This window comes from Oryx dammah, unplaced genomic scaffold, assembly GCF_014754425.2.
Source record: "Oryx dammah isolate SB20612 unplaced genomic scaffold, SCBI_Odam_1.1 HiC_scaffold_18, whole genome shotgun sequence".
Lineage (NCBI taxonomy): Eukaryota > Metazoa > Chordata > Mammalia > Artiodactyla > Bovidae > Oryx > Oryx dammah.
In genome coordinates, this window is record NW_024070202.1 from 101,223,635 (window position 1) to 101,243,329 (window position 19,695).

Sequence of the window (19,695 nt, forward strand, 5' to 3'; positions counted from 1 at the left end):
CAGAATGACTGAGCTGGTCACTTTTACTTCTAATATGGTGTTTTCCTCAAATCTTTAGAATGAGATAATGTTTTAATTCCTTCTTTGAGTGTTTCTTTGTTCTTTGGGGTTCCAAGATATGGCTGAACTTATTGGGCTTATATTTATACCACATCACCTCCTCCAATTTCAGATCAGAAGTTCCCTCACAGAGATGTTTTATCACATAAGAGATGATGAGTAGAGCATTTGCCAGGAAATGTCATCCTGTAAAAACTCAAGTCACAATTACTTCTGGCAATAGTGGACAGATAATGCCCCAGAAAAGATAGATCATTGGAATCCACAGATAAGCCTCAAATCTCATTTCAGTCAACAAGTTCAAATATTTCCCCACTCCCAACCGACTCTCCTTAGGATTCTTTGTAAGCTGCAAAACACTTCTGGCTTGAGATCCAGGATCTTTCTGATTTTTCAAACTTAAGCTATTTGTTTAGAGGTTTGTAAGAAAAAGAACATAAAACACCATTCTTTATCATTAATAGTCTCTAAAAGTCAGTTTAATTTACACTGTAGCCACACATCCCATTGCAAACAAACAGGTCCACCACCTTACAGGTTAACCTAGATTTTGCACTAGTCTGTAATCTCATTTACATTAGAAAATACAAAGTGCCATTGGCAGAAGGGGGAAATGCAGAAGTTCAGGGAATTGCTAGTCCTTCACCTCCAAGCATTCTTACTAAAGGGAACCAGAGAGAAGGATGGAGTGAGAAGACTGGGGAGAAGCTAAAGGGTACTGACGTTTACAGAAAGGGATGAAGAAGGTTGAAGAAGATGAAGAAGCAGTGAGGGGATGAGAGAGAAACGCCACACGGGATGCCCTGGTAGGTTCAGTGCCTGGACTATGGGGGCTGGGGGGGGGGTGTGGATCCATGCTCTTTGCCACATCCGGATCTCAAAGTCCCTGCCCACCCTGAGACTGTCCTGGATTTTGGGACTTCCCTCCCATACACCACACTCCTGATCATAAGTTCAAGAATCAAAGCTCAGAAATGTGCCCCCTACTCCATTCCTGCCAGTTTTAACTATCTGTATCTTCTACACCTGCAGGTAGGTCCACACTTGGAGATAGTTTGAGTTTTAGTTCATAAATCTCTGGTTCTACACAATACTTCTTTCTGCTGGCACCCCTGTCTGTGCCCTTGGATACTGGCCCTCATCTTCTCAAACTTTATGGCACTTGACTATCAGCCCCCACAGTTAAGAAGGAACCCAGAACCCTAATATCTAACACACTTAGAGTCTTAACTGCTTCTGGTCAACCCTCCCCAATTACTTCATATATCATATGCAGACACGGATCTAAAATAGTGACTAGAATGTAATAAATGTCCAATACATATGAAATGATGAACAAAGTGAACTAATACTTGGTTATATATTTAAAGAAGCATATGGAAAATATGAACATTGAGAAGGAATTCATACATTGACTCAATTTAAGATTTCAGAAACACTGGCACCTCATCAATGACTCATTTTACCCTGACATTTACAGTGCTGTGGATCTTTCTTAGATGTCATATAATCACATAACAGCTAGAAGTGAAGGAAGTGTCTTCACAGATAATTGTCACACCAGCATGAAGAATGAGGACAGTAATTGGTAACACAGCCTCCAAGAAGGGATGCATGCTGTCTTAAGATTTTCCTAGATGTTATTATACCATATGGTGTCACCAACTTTCTGCTTTTCTCATTTTATGTAAACCTGAGACTAAACTGGTTAATAAACCAAGAGATCCTAACATAGCATCAAGAGCAGAACTACTTTATTCTAATTTCCTTTCCTAGTTCCATGTTTTTCAGCCTATATGGCATCACTTTGGGTTCACGTGTTACTATGCTTCCCTACATTTCTTTAACCATGACTTCCGGACAGAGATGAATCTATCCATCAAAGCAAGGAGGACCAAAAGACTGAAAATGAGCTGATCCCATTACACCCCTTAGGCACTTCCAACTTACAGGCTTCCCGGAGTTTCTCTTTGTCGTAGTGGAATCCTTCATAGTCTTGTAAACTGATTTTGTTCACCCGGATCCTCAGGCGGTCTGGAACAGACTGGGGACTGCAAAACAAGAACCAAGAGGTCAGATATCAAGGAAAGCGTGGAACTGAGAGTCATAAGCCCCTTGCTGGACTAAAGGCAATACTGACTCTTTCTGCTAAGAAAAGAGTCAACACTCAAACCAGAATCATGGGTTCTTGACCAGAATATAGCAATTATCTGGAGAACACCTCTCTGGAAACCTCAGGTTTCTGGAATTTAGGTAATAACACGGGAATGAGCAGAAAATGCTTCTGGAGACTACTCAGGTTTTTTTTTTTTTTACTCCTAACATATTAAAAACTCAATAATATCATGTGTTCAGTTCCACAGTAAATTAGATGTAGCTAATCTGAAATGGTGAGAAGTGGTGTAGAGCTGGAAAGAACTGCTTTAGCAGATATGCCCAGAATGGCTTGGCTCTGAGAAGAGACAGAAAAACATGAACAGCATACCAACAAGCCAGAAAGCACAGGCCTGAAAAAGAAAGGGCTCTGCACACCTCAACCCCCCTGAGAACATTTCTCAGTCAAAGCAAACTACAAATAAATGTTGCCTGTGATGATACCACTGAGCACCCCCAAATGGAGAAAAAGTGTTAAAATAAGCACAAAATACATTCTTTAGGAAGAGACTGAAGTATTTCATCCATTTTAAAAGAATTCAATCCAAACTGGCTCAGGATAGATAGTGAACAATTAAAAGGGGGTCATACCAAACTTTCTAAAGCATCCTATTTTACCCTCAGAATATTTTTACCTGGATTCTTTGGGTGTTTTTAACTCAGATTTTCAAAATGGTTTAATCATGGGCATCAGCTGAGTGAAATAATTTGATCTACATCATCACCACTATGGAATAGCACATTTCTTTGATAAATTAGTGTGACACAATCCCACTTGTCTTTGTGGCTTCTGCTGTCTTGTATGATGGGATGAAAGTTCCCACTGACTAAAGCAGAAAGAGCATTAGTCCTCAATTCACCTCAGGAAGGGAGGGACTGGAAGGAGAAGAAAAAAGGAAGGAAAATATAGACAGAAAGAAAAAAAGGAAGGAAAGAAGAGAGGAAGAAGGGGAGGGAGAGGGAAGAAAGAGGAAAAAGACGGATAGAAGGACAGAGTGATACTTCTAAAATATTGTCAGGATACCTCCACCCCTGCCTCACACACACACACACACACCACACACACACATGCATCCACGCATACACAATTTCACTGCAACTCTGAAAGGAGGAGAAATAATTTCATTCTCTTGTCTAAAAATTCCTTTTAGGGAAAAGTATAATAACTCCCTCCACACAGATTCCAACTTAACGAGTACTGATGAATAAAACTGACATGAATATTTAAGTTGGGATGGGAGATGTGGTTTGAAGCACATTTGTGAATATGCAGAACAGACCTTTTGTATCACGCATCCCCATGTCACCATTTACAGAGAGGGTGCCTGAGGTTCAGAAACATGAAGTGAGTTTAAGGTCACAGAGCTACTGAGTGACAGAGCTGGGAGCAGAGTCTTGGATTCTTTACTCATCCCCTTCATGCTCCTTCTATTATATGATGCCAAGGGTCACAAAGATCGACAGCCAAGCCCTAGAGCCTGGATTAGCAGAGTCAGATGATCCCTACATGGTGCTCAGACTCTTGTTAATGAATAATCGACAGTGGCGTGGTTAACTAAACTGTTGGTACAAACAGGAGAATGCAGGACAAATAATACAAATGAGCATCTTCATTTAGAAGAAAGTCTGACTACAACATATTGTTAAGTGAAAAAAAAAAGTCATGGAAACTTCTATATGGCATAATCTCTTCCATGTGAACTACTGAATTCAGGGTTTTACAGAGAAGATCTGAAGGAAAGGTTCAATAGGCTGTCTGAGATGGTTACCTCTACCTGGTGGGATTTGGGGATTATTTTTAACTCAGTATTGTCATTTTTAGAAAAATAATATTAATATAATTAATATGTGAATAGATGGTAGTTCAAGGCATGAGTTAAAGGAAGGATTATATCAATGTTACATGTTAGTGTTACATAGATAGGAAAGAATCAACAGAGTGATCACACAATGTTCGCACCAAATGCTCATTCTGAAATTAAGAGGGGCTTCAGGACACAACATATAAGATAGTTCCTCAACCAGGGATCAAATCCGTGCCCCTGCAGTGGAAACATTGAGTCCTAACCACTGGACCACCAGGGAAGTCCTAAGAGGGGCTTGATCTTTTTTTTTGGCTTCAGGACACAGCATATAAGAAAGTTCCTCAACCAGGGATCAAACCCATGCCCCTGCAGTAAACATCAAGTCCTAACTACTGGACCACCAGGGAAATAAGAGGGGCTTGATCTTTTTAATGTCGAGTTCACCTTAATGAACTGCAAAGATTATAGTTAGCAAGTATTCAGCAGATAAGAGGGAAGATGGAAGCATAGTATATGGCGGCTCAACATACTCTGTAACAGGAGAAGCGAGAGGGCAGAGGTTGAAGAGTTCCATCAAAACGTTTTTAGAGACAATGCTTTTGGGGGCTCCAGTGGCTGTGAGTTCCAGTCCTCTCCAAGGGTCTGAGATGTCGAGTCAAGAGCTGGGCCACCACAACAGCTGCAGAGCGGGAGATGGGATCCAGAGAGGAACTGCGGAGCAGTCCTGCAGCCCTCCTCCAGGGGTCTCCCCATGGGCTAACCAGTGTGAGCCACCTTTCTCAAAGGCCATCAGTATCTGCTCTCTGCCCACACACTTCTGCCTCCCAGGTGCTCATCCAAACCCACTGATTCCCACCACACACTACTGTCCCACCAGTCTTATAGAACTTTCCAGATCCCAAACGAATTCTCAAATATTCTCTCACTTCAACTCCAGAATGGAGACCCCCACTAACCACTGCTGTTTTTCCCATTTCCTACACGTTCACTCTCCTACTATCATCTCCCATCTTCTCTCAGCACCCACAACACCTCCCACCTTTCCAACAGCAGCAGCCTCTTAACTGGGGAACCTGGCTTAACTCCAGCCTCTGAATAGGGTTCCTGGAGTCTGGGCTGCTATCAAATGGTGCCTCAGATCAGGTCAAATGTTCATCAGCAGAGGAATGGATAAAGAAGGTATGGTAGATATATACAACATTACCCAGCCATAAAAAGGAACAAAACTGGGTAATTTGTAAAGACCTAGAAACTATCACACAGAGTGAAATCAGAGAAAAACAAATATTCTATATTAATACATAGATGTAGAATCTGAAAAAAATTTGGTATAAATGATCTTATTTACAAAGCAGAAATAGAGAGACAGATCTAGAGAATAAATGCATGGATACCAAGTGGGAAAAAGGGTGGGTGGGTGAAATGGAGAGATTAGAATTGACATATATACCGTATTGATACTATGTATAAAATAGGACACCAATGAGAACATACTGCATAGCACAGGGAACTCTATCTAACATTCTGTGGTGACCTAAATGGGAAAGAAATTCAAAAAGAGGGGATACACACACACACATATATACATATATAGCTGATTACTTTGTTGTACAGTGAAAACTAATATAACATTTTTTCAACAGAGTAGAGATGGGGGACAGCTCAACCAAGTGGTTAAGAGCTCAGACCCCAACTTAGGTTGACTGGCTCAGAAGTCAAGTTCCAGTTACCGGTCAATCGTAAAACTGCGCTTCAGCTTCCTCGTGGGAAAGCTGGGAATAACAATAGTATGCACCTCACAGGGGTGTATGAGAATCGGTGGATCAATAAATACAGGTGACGTGCTTAGAAAAATGTCTGGCACATTATTAGTGCATCCTATAAGCTATTATCGGTCTAATGGTGATTCTGAAGCTGGTTCTTTCAGGTGAGGTTCTGCCTAATAAACACGAGCGCCTGCTGCAGACGAGCACAGAAAGGAGACCAGGGCACACACGGGAACTCCCCAGACACGTAACATGCTGCCGGGCTTCCTCGGGGGCAAATTGTCTAGCCTTGCTGGTGTCATGACTGTCCCGGATTTTCTTGCACTTGGTATTTTGATAGCGTGAAAATAAACGACTAGAACACAGGGGGAGAAAAGTGCACAGAGATTAAATGAAAGTCAAGTAATTCATTTATGTCCTTTGACGTCAAAATATATCGTGTCCCATTAACGGCTGACCGGAGGTGGAAAATGACAAAGCTGTTCCTTGGACTCTGGGGAATAGCGTTGCCATTAGTTTTCTAAAATTAAAGTTTGCCAAGAAAGTTAGTAGAGCATAGAAGAGACTAACAACCTGGTAAAAATAGATGTATCTCTGTGCCAACATCTGCCTGAAGTTCCTCCAGGACTAATGTAAGCTCTGTATCAGGGGTTCCAAACCTGACTTCCAAGGAACCCCTCAAGGTCCCTGCAAAGGACTCAGCAATCATTGACCATCCTTTAAAATGGGGACAATGGCCTCAGGCTATTGCCTTCTCGCTGATTTCCTCTGAAACATCAAGAATGAGCTCCTTTTATAGACTGGAAGTTGATGCTCTGAACTTAAGTCACAAATATCCTTGTTATGACTTTCTCAACAACCATAATGAGAGCGCCTCTCATTGCTAAAGTCACCAATAGGGGCCTCCGAGAACTCCAGACCGCACCTTCCCCTCCACTTGCACATATCCAGTACCCTGAGATGCTGGGGGGAGCGGTGGGGAGAGGTGGACTACCATGAAGACAAGTCCCTGAACACAACCTACATCCCATTCTCATCGCTATCTGCTCTCCTGCAGTTCCTGTCAACAGATATTTAAAACAGACTCTTCAAAAACTTTGAATCCGTTAAGGTTAAATTCCTCCCTTGTGTCTCCAAGCTTCTTCATCCTCTCAATTTCCTTACGACCCCCTGTCTCTCAGGCTGGTAACAGACTCCTCTCATCCCAACCTCCTATGTACAGACACCCCTCGTGGACAGAAGGGATGAGCTGGGTGCTTCTGTTCCTACTTCCAGACAACTGACATCATATGATCTTGTCTATTCTGAAGGAGATCAGCCCTGGGTGTTCTTTGGAGGGAATGATGCTAAAGCTGAAGCTCCAGTACTTTGGCCACCTCATGCGAAGAGTTGACTCATTGGAAAAGACTCTGATGTTGAGAGGGATTGGGGGCAGGAGGAAAAGGGGACGACAGAGGATGAAATGGCTGGATGGCATCACCAACTCAATGGACGTGGGTTTGAGTGAACTCACCAACTCGTGGGAGTTGGTGATGGACAGGGAGGCTTGGCGTGCTGTGATTCATGGGGTTGCAAAGAGTCAGACACAACTGAGTGACTGAACTGAACTGAACTGAATCTTGTCTTCTCATTTGGAACAGGAATCACCTGAGAGTTTTATCACCTAATATTAAGACAGTGGATAAAGGAGGACATAGAGTCAGAAAAATCTTGGCTCCAGTCTGAATGCTGGCAATTAGTATACATTTGACATTGAGAGCTCTGAAGTTACCTTCTCTAAACCATTTTCTGATCTAAAAAATGAGCATTGAATGAGGAGCTGTGTGTAAGACAGTTAGCACACTCCTGGTAAATAAGTGTTCAACATAATGTTTCATTGTTGTTTTGTTACTATTAACAGCATACTAATGCTCTTTCCATTTCCACAGGCCCTTTTTTTCTGTTTAATTTAGTCCTGAATAATAATATCATAGAAGAAATCAGAGTCATAACTCCAAATAGCAGTTAATAGATCTCTAACCTTTGCAGGATGCAAGTCTGTTTATGCAGGTTGGGAGACAAGGTTCATCAGAGTTACAAGCTTATCTGCTGGATGAGAATGCAAGTGGGGACTATGAATGTTTGCAAGATATTCTACTAAAAGACAGTAAGGATATAAATCCTAATTCACATTACAAAGTGCAAGTAAAGTTGCTCAGTTGTGTCCGACCCTTTGTGACCTCATGGACTGTAGCCTACCAGGCTCCTCTGTCCATGGGATTTTCCAGGCAAGAGTACTGGAGTGGGTTGTCATTTCCTTCTCCAGGGGATCTTCCCGACACAGGGATTGAACCCCGGTCTCCTGCATTGTAGGCAGGCGCTTTACTATCTGAGCCACCAGGGAAGTCACATTACAAAGGACAGCCTTAAAGCTGTAAAATGATTCTGTATTTTGTACCTTGCAATGTCCTGTTTCAACATTTCCTAAACGGTTCATGTGGACAGAGGAGCCTTGATGTAATAATGAGGAGGAGGAGGGGAGGAGGCAGAGGAGGGAGGAAAGAGAAGAGGAAGATGGAGCAGAGAGAAGCAGCAGTAGTGACAGGAGTAGTGTGTACGTGCCAAGTTGCTCGGTTGCGGTAGCGGTAGTGGTGGTTGCTCAGTCGTGTCCAACTCTTTGCAACCCCATGGCCTGTAGCCCACCAGGCTTCTCTGTCCATGAGACTCTCCAGGCAAGTATACTGCAGTGGGATGCCAAGCCCTCCTCCAGGGGATCTTCCTGACGCAGGGATTGAACACCTATCTCTTGCATCTCCTGCACTGGCAGGCGTGTTCTTTACCACTAGTGCGGAGAATCCCAGGGACAGAGGAGCCTAATGGGCTGCCGTCTATGGGGTCACACAGAGTCAGACACGACTGAAGTGACTCAGCAGCAGCAGCAGCAGCAGCAGCCACCTGGGAAGCCAGAGCGGATGATTCAATTTCTTTCGAGAAAGTAAATGTGAGATTCTATTCAGTCATAACATAGATAGGACAAAGGATGTTTTTAACTAATCTTTAACAGAATCCTGGAGAAGGAAAAGGCAACCTACTCCAGTATTCTTGCCTGGAAAATCCCACGGATGGAGAAGCCTGGTTACAGTCCATAGGGTCACAAAGAGTCAGACATGACTGAGCGACTTCACTTGCACTTTTCACTTTAACAGAATCCATTTGAATCGGCTCAGCTCTTGTTTGATGAATGGACTTTGATTAAGATATTAACTTCCAGTATGAATTCCTGACATGAAAGACTATTTCTTCCTCCCCACGGCAGCTCCAGCATCAAAAATAGACTCAGTCTCTGTTGTTTACAATAACTGATTTTGAACAAATAAGTGAGTGAAAAGCAAGAAAGGCAAATCCTTCTGGGACTCTGAACAGCCCTGAGGCTTAAGCACAGTTGGGAATCAGACTGTGAGACGCTCACTCCAGAATTTTGTCTCCGGAAGCCCCAGGCAAACCCTGCTTTGGCTGTCCATGTCTGTCATTGGCTCTCTAGCTTTGGAGGTAAATCCATGCTGGGTTATGCTTTCCCACTTCCTCACATCTTATTTCTAGTGGGATCTACACAAACCAAGAGGGCAGAACACACAAATAAAGAGAATGTCCCCACCAGAAAGGCACATAAACCACTTCAAGGCTGCTTGTTCTTTAAATAATGGTGAACCAGAAGCATTCACTACCACATCCTCTTGTTGTCTATCTTCTGTCCATGGGCCTTATTTAAATATACTCAATGGCCTAGCCTTTAGCCACTTCCTAGAATTTGCCTGTTTATCTGAGAACATATCCAAACCATGACTGATAATAACTTATCCAAGTGGGCCTCTGTATATTGAGCAGTAAAACCAAATCAAGTCAAAGCTTCTGAACAGAGATTTAAAATGGACTTTTGACACCTGCCGAGTTCAGAGAGCGTGCTAATAATTCAGTTGTCTCCCGCCTAGAGTACAGAACAATAAGTCAGGACTGGGAAATGAATTGTGAAAGGGTTTTTGAATTTGGAATCAAGGATAAACCAAAATCACATTAGCAGCAATCATGACTTCCTGCTGTCTGACATGTTTTTCTGGAGAAAGTCCCTTTATAGGTTGTTAATTCTTTTTTGATAGGAGTTGACTAAGTTCTTGGCTCCTTAAGATATCCATTTGTGAGGTGGCTCATATAACATGTCATAGATTACAAATTATTTGAGATAGCTAGCCTTCCAGACCCCAACAAGATAATGAAATTAAAGCATTATGGGGTTGGGAGAGATGTTAGATGTCATCTAATTCAATATCTGGTTTAGACTGCTGTAAGCCTTTGTCAATTCTTCCTAAAGAATATAAACCTCTCTCTCCATGTTTCTGTTTATTGACCTTTCTTATGCTATTTGGGTCAGAATTGGATATTAAGTCACTGAGGTAATCAGCCACTGGCACTAATGGCAAAGATATGTAAACTTTAAGCATGAAAGCTAGACACATATCAAAGAAATGTGTGCTGCCTTCATGGCTAATACATTACAAATAGGCTGCAAGTACCAAAGATCAAAGCATTTTTATGCCACTGGTTGAAACAAAACTTCATTTTAAAATTTTCTTGATATCTTTAAATGCACATTTTCATGCTTCCACTGAAACTATAATACATTTCTAAGCTTCGAAATTGTAATCAGTGAATATGCAATAGAGTAAAATTAGCATTATTAGGTTCCTGGCATTTTAAAGAGAAGAGAACAAACTAGTAGTGGTTTTAGTCCGTGGCATTGCAAAGCATCTAGACCAGTACAGCGGTTTCATCATTTCTGCTGAAAGGGAAAAGAAACAGGCCAACAGCTTTGATCAGTATGTCAGATCCTCCTCACCACCCATTTGCTTTTGAGGCAGTGATTGCCACAGACGCTAAGGACTCTAATTAGCACTCAGTCATCTAATGCTGAGATTTTATGTAGAACCACTGCACAGAAACTTAATGTTACAACTTCTGGGTATCAGAGACATAGATTTATTTTTTAAGTCATAAATGCTCAACTGTCCTCTCCATAAGATCACACAGTCTCCTCACTTTCTCCTTTCCTTTATTCATACATTTTAAATTCCCTTCTAACCTCTCACCCTAATTCTCCCTTCAGCAGCATTTCACTCTGTGGTTAACTCTCTGCTCCCTGAAGCTCTTTGCTCTTGGATTTCAATAGAAAAAACTCTCCTGGTTTCCCAAGTAAATTTCTGCCGGCTCCTTCTCCCTCTTCTAAATGTCTTCCAAATACATACGCTTCTGGTGTGTGTGTGCACACATGCTCAGTTGTGTCCAACTCTTTGCAGCCCCACAGACTGTAGCCCTCCAGACTCTTCTGTCCATGGACTTTTTCAAGCAAGTCTTTTCAACACTGGAGTGGGTTGCCACTTCTTACTCCAGGGGATATTCCCGACCCAGGGATGGAACCCACATCTCCTGTGCCTCCTGCATTTGCAAGCAGATTCTTTACTGCTAGCACCACCTGGGAAGCCTCCTATGCTTCTCTGTGCTGGGCTGTCACCAGTCATGTCAGACTCTTTTTGACCACATAGACTGTAGCTCACCAGGCTCCTCTGTCCACGGGGATTCTCCAGGCAAGAATACTGCAGTGGGTTGCCATGCCTTCTCCAGGGGATCTTCCCAACACAGGGATTGAACCCAGGTCTCCTGCATTGCAGGTAGATTCTTTACCAGCTGAACTCTCTGAAAGTGAAAGTTGCTCAGTTGTGTCCGAGTCTTTCCGACTCCATGGACTATACAGTCCATGGAACTCTCCAAGCCAGAATACTGGAGTGGATAGCCTTTCCCTTCTCCAGGGGATCTTCCCAACCCAGGGATCAAACCCAGGTCTCCCACATTGCAGGTGGATTCTTTACCAGCTGAACCACCAGGGAAACTCAAGAATACTGGACTAGGTAGCCTGTCCCTTCTCCAGGGGAACTTCCCGACCCAGGAATTGAACCAGGGTCTCCTGCAGTACAGGCAGATTCTTTACCAGCTGAGCTCTCTACCCCTCCACTGAAACCCTCACAGACCAAGACCCGACTGCTATTATCCTGCGACTAGACTACCTATGCTCTTGTACCCATTCACGCCCTTATCACACTGTACAGGCAGCAGTTAGTGTGAAATGTCAATGTGATCATGATATGATGGTTTTGTTACCTTCCCTTGTACTCTGTACAAAATAAATAAGCTAAAAGGATATACTGCAGAGCATAGGGAATACAGTCAATAATTTATAATAACTACAAATGGAAAAAAATCTATAAAAATTCTGCATCAATGCATTGTACACCTGAAGTGAATATAATACTGTAAATCTCAATAAAAAAGAACAGAATGCCCAGCTCTCTCTATATATCTAACTTTACATCTCTCACAGTACGTATTAAATATGAGGCTTTCAACACCTAAGTTACTGCTTCTCATCTAGACTCGCTAATTTTGCAATGAGAAACAAGATTTTTCATGGTTAACAGACTATGTTATTTATTCCACCGAATCATGTGTGATGCATATGATGCATTGTTGTCCAGAATGGGGACCAGTCAACAGAATTTGGTTCAAAGGAAAAATCAGTTCCCATTACTACATCCAACAAACAGGAAATAACTGCAGTGCTCACGTTTCTCATCATTGCTGTGCTCTCCCCACGCATGGAGTTGATTCTCTGGCTGCCTCTGGTTAATACCAGTGGAGAATTTCTACTTGTGATAAGACACCATCTACACAGGTAAGAACTATGAAAGTGGAATCTCCTTCCCTGATATTTGCTGAACTGGCAACCAGGGATGACAACCTTTGCGGGGGAAAAGTCTTTTAGGAGTTTTAGAACTTAAGTTCCCACTTACACTCTTTTTATACTATTTTATGCTTAAAAATATGGGAGAATATGAAAAGGAGAAAACTATCACGATGAAAGGCAAAGAAACAAATACCGCAGAAGATAAAGAGGGGTTTAGGATGGGAAACACATGTACACCCATGGCTTATTCATGTCAATGTATGGCAAAAAAACACTACAATATCAGCCTCCAATTAAAATAAATAAATTAATTTTTTTTAAAAGAGGGATGGAAATCGGGGGGGGGCATACATATTTGTTCAGTTCAGTTGCTCAGTCGTGTCCGACTCTTTGCGACCCTATGAATCGCAGCACGCCAGGCCTCCCTGTCCATCACCAACTCTGGAGTTCACTCAAACTCATATCCATCGAATCAGTGATGCCATCCAGCCATCTCATCCTCTGTCGTCCCCTTCTCCTCCTGCCCTCAATCCCTCCCAGCATCAGAGTCTTTTCCAATGAGTCAGCTCTTCGCATGAGGTGGCCAAAGTACTGGAGTTTCAGCTTCAGCATCATTCCCTCCAAAGAAATCCCAGGTAGAACTCTATAAATTCAAATGGCTGGGATGAAGAACAGCTTGTAACAGGAGTAAAGAACTCAAGCCATCTCATCACGCCCAGCCAAAAGCATTTACACTTAATGAAATAATTCCACGTAATGAAGGTCTTGTATTTAAAAGTGACTAAAGATTCTATCATAAAACGCTAATCTGAGCTACTCTGAGTACCCTAGCCTTCAAAAGCATAGAGAATTATTTTGCTGTTCTGATTGTAGAGGACCAATAATCACTGTCTCCAATGAAGCAAGGAATCACTGGGCTTGAACCACTGAGACTGAGACACACTAAGATAATGTTACTCCTAGGTCATTCGAATGGCTTCGGATCGCATGTGCTCCAACGGGAAGCATTTTCCTTTTTAGTTCAGGTTTCAATGTTGATATAGCAAACAAAGAAAATTTCTTATATGCATCTGCTATTTAAATGGCAAAAATCTTCCCTTGGGTTTGTAATCACTAACTGTTGTTCATATCCTGCTCCTGGTTGCAACTGATGGGAAAGCACTTTCTTTCCTAGAAAATAGTGTGGAGTAAGGAATGGGAGTTGAGTAGTTCAAAAAGTATCATTTCACAGAAGAAAACATTTCTAGCCTTTCACAAATATCCTGAAAGACACTGAAAGCAGGCTTAAAGCCTAACATGTTTGGTCATCCTCTAGTAACTAAGCACTCTGATGATTCAAGTGGAGGTATCTGAGTGGGTGTCTGTGTAACATCAAAACAACTTTTTATCAAAAAGAAAAAAATCCTAGCATGTTTATAATATTTATAATTTAAATATTTACTATTTAATATTGAACATTTAATTCACCTAAAAACTATAGAAAAAGAACAAGAATTTAAAACTGTTTATAAGGGGAAAAAAAAGCAATGGCCAAACATGCATAAAGCAAAAATGGAGTGAAAATAAACATAACCATCTACTGTGGTAACTCTAATTAATGTAACTCTAATTTGAGGAAGGGTTGGCTGCATGAATTACAAGATGTGTTCTTATTGAAAAGTTATCATGCAAACTGTGTGGAAGGAGCTCTGCATCCCTAGGAAACAGGCTCAGTAAGCAGAGGATTCCATGTTTTGTTTCATATCAAGAAAATAAAAAGTATTAGCCTTACAATAAATGGCACTGCCTAAGACACACTTCCTTAAATGGTTTTATTTAGCCTTCTATAGAAAACATCCATGACATACATTTTCTTAAAATCTGGATATCAGAGAAAGAATGTTTGCAAAGTCATTTTTTTTTAACAGGTAGTATTTCACTGTGCTACGTTTTGACTCATTTTTCCCCTAGGCTGACTACGGCTTCCGAAAGTCTGCAATACTCACTCAGCAGGGCTGCACTAGGCTCAGGAGAGAGACATGGCTTCATAACCCTTCTATCCATCAAGCTACAGCTGGTGGAAAGCTAAGCCCCCCACTTGTGACACAGATGGGTCCCCACTCCCCCGTGTGCCCTTGTCAGAAATCCAAGAAAGAATTGGATTAAATCCTTAAAAATCCAGCTCTCCAACCCAGCAAATCCAGCCAACTAGGGAGAAACTTTTCACCACCTTTCTCTAATTTCTGATCCAACGACTAAAGAAATTTTTTTCTTGGAATCATTTTTCCTGATGGCATAAGAACAGACAGACTAAAGACATATTGCTAAGACAGAACTTGGAAAGGTCAGAGAACCATTCTATGACTACCACAATTACTCATCAATACAGACAATTTTTGTAAAGTTTGACAGTAAACTTGGGGACAAAAAAGTTCCTTGAGATAAACTTTTAGTATGTAGACAAATTACTTGTATGATGATGATGAACATGAAAATAACTGCTACCAGTACTAAAAGAGAATAAGAAAAGAGAGGGAAAAAGGGTTCTGTTGAGAAATAATTGGGGTGCTTTGCTGGTCCAGTTGATTCTGTCCTCTCACTTATCACATTAAAGTACCAGATGGGCCAGCATTTTGGCCAAAAAGTTAATTTGGACTTTTCTGTAAGATGTCATGGAAAAATGCAAATGAACTTTTTGACCAACCCGATAGATCAAGCCTTTACTAAAGGCAGTATCCTAACATACTCATAAACCAAGAAGCTTTCTTCAAGGAAATGTGTAATTGTTTTACTTCACCTAGGTAACAAAAAACATCATCTGACCAAAAGACTTATTTATGCCCCAATAAGAGGACATAAGTCACTTGAAAGCAATAGAGCCTAAGTGATTAATTAAGAAAAATAAAATAATTATAGCTTTCTGTAATACAAAGCTGAAAAGTTTTGGCCTTTTTGTTCCATTTGTAATTCTAACTCCACATGCATTTTAATCAAATATCTTAGCTGCAAATTTTGGAACATGCTGAATTCTTTTTAGAATTCCATTTTCTGACACAAAATGTGTGACATAAAAGTTCTAGGGATTAATTAAATCTGGCATCAAGAAGTATTTTCTTTTTTTTGTCTTTTTTCATTTCATGTAAGCATTTCAGGGTATCATGACAGATAAGAAAAACTCAGTTGCATTCATAGAATTCAACTGAAACTCTCACAAATGAAATACACATTGCATTTCATTACCACCCCAGCAAAGCAACCTGAAATAAATACCCTCTTGCAACATTCAAAACAAATGTCCAGATTTCTTTGTTATTGATATGTTCTTCATACTCCATGGCAAAATATAATATAGTTATCACTGCAGTACTGGAGTAAAAACTGAGATGTTTCTGTTTTTTCTCTGAATGCAGCAATTTTATGACTAACTTCAGAGTTGTATTGGTATATCTAAAGATACAACTATTTTCTAAAAGTGTTTAACTTTATTTTTATTACAATAATGCCTTAGGAATTCAGATCTGAGGAAAAATTTAAAGTTCATTTGTGCTGTGCTCAGTCGTGTTGGATTCTTTGCAACCCTATGGACTGTAGACCATCAAGCTCCTCAGTCCATGGGATTTTCCAGGCAAGAATGCTGGAGTGGGTTGCCATTTCAACTTCTCCAGAGGATCTTCCCTGAACCTGTATCTTCTGCATTGGCAGGAAAATTCTTTACCACTGTGACATCTGAAAGTGAAAGTCACTCAGTCGTGTCTGACTCTGCGAAACCCCATGGACTATACAGTCCATGGAATTCTCCAGGCCAGAATACTGGAGTGGGTAGCCTTTCCCTTCTCCAGGGGATCTTCCCAACCCAGGGATCGAAGCCAGGTCTCCCACACTGCAGGCGGATACTGTGCCATCTAGAAAGCCCCAAATGCTGGGGATGTTGGGAGAAATCACGGGTGTGCTAAATTTCAATGGGTGTTTCTCCTCTTTTTAGAAAATATGCCAGAAGCTCTTCAAAAACCTTATTTGAGGGGAGGGTGCTTCATGGCTTGTAGGAATCTTAGTTCATATTGTAAGCCATTTTAATTTACAAAAAATAAATTTTGGCCTAGAGAGGTCACTGACCTTATCAAACAAGAAGCTTCCCTGGTGGCTTAGATGGTAAAGAAACTGCCTGCAATGCCGCGTACCCAGGTTCACATACCTAGGTTCGATCGCTGGGCCAGGAAGATCCCTTGGAGAAGGGAATGGCAACCCACTCTAATACTCTTGCCTGGAAAAATCACAGTTAATTAATACTTACAATATGCTATAACTAAAAAAGCAATGTCCTTTAGCCTCTTAGACAGTTTAATTTAAAAAAAAGATTTTAAAGAATTAAATGATCAATATATGTAAAATACACAAAGTTCAGCCTTCATGTAGTTGGTGACAGAAGAAAAATCCTAAAATTTATTCAAATTTTTCTAGCACAGTGTTATGGGCTAGATTGTGTACCCCAAAAACCACACATCGAATTCCTAACCCTACTACTGGAAAAAGTGACTGCATTTGAAGATAAAGTCTTTAAAGATGAACTGAGTTAAAATGAGGACATATGAGTGAAACCTAATTCAGTCTGACTGCTGTCCTTATAAGAAGAGATTAGGAGATAGGCAGACAGGGAGGAAAGACAGTGTGAAGATCCAGGGAGAAGATGGCTATCTGTAGGCCAAAGAGAGGCCTCAGAAGCAAGTAGTCTTTCCAACATCTCGATGTCAGACTTCCAGCTTCCAGGTCAACAAGGAAATAAGTTTCTGTTTCAGCCTCTGAATCTGGGCACTCTGTTATGGCAGCCCTAGCAAAGTAATACAGATGCCTATCGAAAAGATGCACTAGGAAAAATAACACACTTTGTTTTAATCCTAAAATTATGGCTGATAAAACGATACATAATAGAAGAATGGGAGAAGTCTAATTATTCACTTTCCGAAATTCCACCGTGACTTGGAAATTTCTCCTGGCTTTTGTCACTGTTGGGATGATCAGACCTTAATTTCTACTTCTTTTCCTCAAAGTCAGAGTATGTGGAATAATCTTTAAAAAGTCGTTGTTGTGTTTATTGGACTAATGTTACCTCTAACCTCAGGCTTTTTCATTTTTAATTTTCTAAAATTTACTTTGATTAAACAAACACAACTCATGAATTTTCCTCCCCAACAGACTGTACCCAAACTTTCCTGAGGGCTTCCCAGGTGACTCAGTGGTAAAGAGTTCATCTGACAAGGCAGGAGACATCGATTCCATCCCTGGGTTGGGAAGATCGCCTCGGGTAGGGAATGGAACTGGCTCCAGTATCCTTGCCTGGAAAATTCCATGGACAGAGGAGCCTGGCAGGCCACATACAGTCCATGGGGTTGCAAAGAGTCAGACACGACTGAAAACCTTCCTCTTTATCTTGAAGCTCACTGGGCCCCATGCCCTGCCCCTTGTACCAACACCTGAGTTAAGTATCAGCTTCACTTTTGTTGTTGTTGCTGTTTTTCTTCTTTTGAAGTGACCTTTTATTATACAAGAAGTGCTGACTTGCAAGACTGTTTCCACACCTACACAGCCATGAATAATTCATCTGTAAATTTTAAAAGCAATGAGATATAACTTTAAATGTTGAGGGAGTCCTAATACCCCTTTACGTAATCACAGCAGATGCTGGAGCCGCGATCACCTTTGCCGAGAGAACACTCGCACCATCCCTCCCCTGACGATGTGAGCAGGACCCACCCCTGCAAGTGTCTTTGGCAGACTCAACACCATTACAAACAAGCCGAAAAGACTCTCTACCTTCTTTAGCTGTGCGAGAATTTATTTTTAACTGAGGTTTGTCATTCTGACATTTTTCGTATAATAACACAAACTTCAAGCCTGCAATCCTAGAGATTCACACATTTGAAACACTCAAAATTGAGTCCTAACGTGTTATCTCTGAGGTTTTCTTAAAAGGGGGAGTTTATATAGTATGATTTGATTAAAACTCAGAAGTTACATACATAAAAATGCACACACACAAGAAAATGACCAGAAGTGATATCAACAGCACAATTCAGTGCCTTAAGCGTCACCCTCAAACAGCCCTGAATGTTACCTTTTATGACTTATAGCACCTGATCTTGGGCAAGTTTCTCAACATTTCTTATTCTCAGTCTTCTCATCTATGGGGTGGGAATGAGAGCAATCGTTACCACATACAGTTATTAGGATGTTAGATTTGATCACAAATATCAGGCCCATACTACCTCTCTGGCTAAATAAAAAAAATCCACCCAGGTTCTTGCTGAGAGCAAGCTGAAAGTATACACAGTCTGCCCCCCTGATTGGTACTAAGGATAAAGAACGGCCCTGTCCCCATCCCAGGGCACGTCTCCCCCTACTTCATGTCTTAGATCCCTTTGGGGCAGATCTTCATAGAGTCTAGGGTCATGCCCTGAACTTTCATATGACAGAACTTTAGAGCTGATAAGAATCCCAGGGACCAACTGCATTTCTTTTTAATACCTGAAAAGCTGAAACGCAAAAAGGTTATTATAGGGTACAATCGGGTCAATGTCACAAGGATAAAAGCAGGGCTCACATATTCACTCAAAACAGAGGCTGTCTTTCTGGGGCTTGGGGTCTACGGAATGAGGAAAACCCTGCAGTTAGAGGCCCGGGTCAGCTCCTGCACCCCCTGGTCTTTAAGCCACTAAAGGCCCCTGCCCCTGCTACCTGGGTGAGAACAGAAGTGCAGGTGGGGAGAAGAGCTGTTGTGGAAACTCGCAAAGCACAGCGGGGGGAAAGAAACCTGTGTGCTGAGGGGCCTGGATTCAAGTGTAGAAACTGGAATAAGATGAATTCCACGGAGTTCTCCTTTTCTCTTGGGTATCGGTCTTATGGAACCAGCAGAGAAGGGTGGCAGAGGAAGAAAGGAAAGCAGGACAGTTTGACATAACTGAAGGTCTAGGAACTGTGGACAGTGGGGAGTGAAACCACTAGGAATTCAGAAGATGTGGGGGTCGAAGCAAGAGAAAGGAGGGAGCAGAAAAGACCAGTGAAGCTCAGCAGTTTCCTCTGCTCAGAGGATTAGAGCGCAAATAGCTTTATCTTCCAGAAGGCCTGAAGCTAACTCTTTTATGGAATACCGTAGCTTTAGAAGGTTTTG

The 19,695-nt window shown here is 41.5% G+C and overlaps 1 protein-coding gene across 1 annotated transcript in view; it reads right to left on the minus strand.

Moving 5' to 3' along the window:
- The window catches only part of DGKI (diacylglycerol kinase iota), a 344,361-nt gene that overhangs the window by 152,587 nt on the left and 172,079 nt on the right, over window positions 1–19,695 (minus strand). Inside the window, exon 20 of the mRNA XM_040259956.1 lies at window positions 2,011–2,111. Coding sequence (XP_040115890.1) covers window positions 2,011–2,111 — 101 coding nt within the window. The remainder of the gene's footprint in view (window positions 1–2,010; window positions 2,112–19,695) is intronic.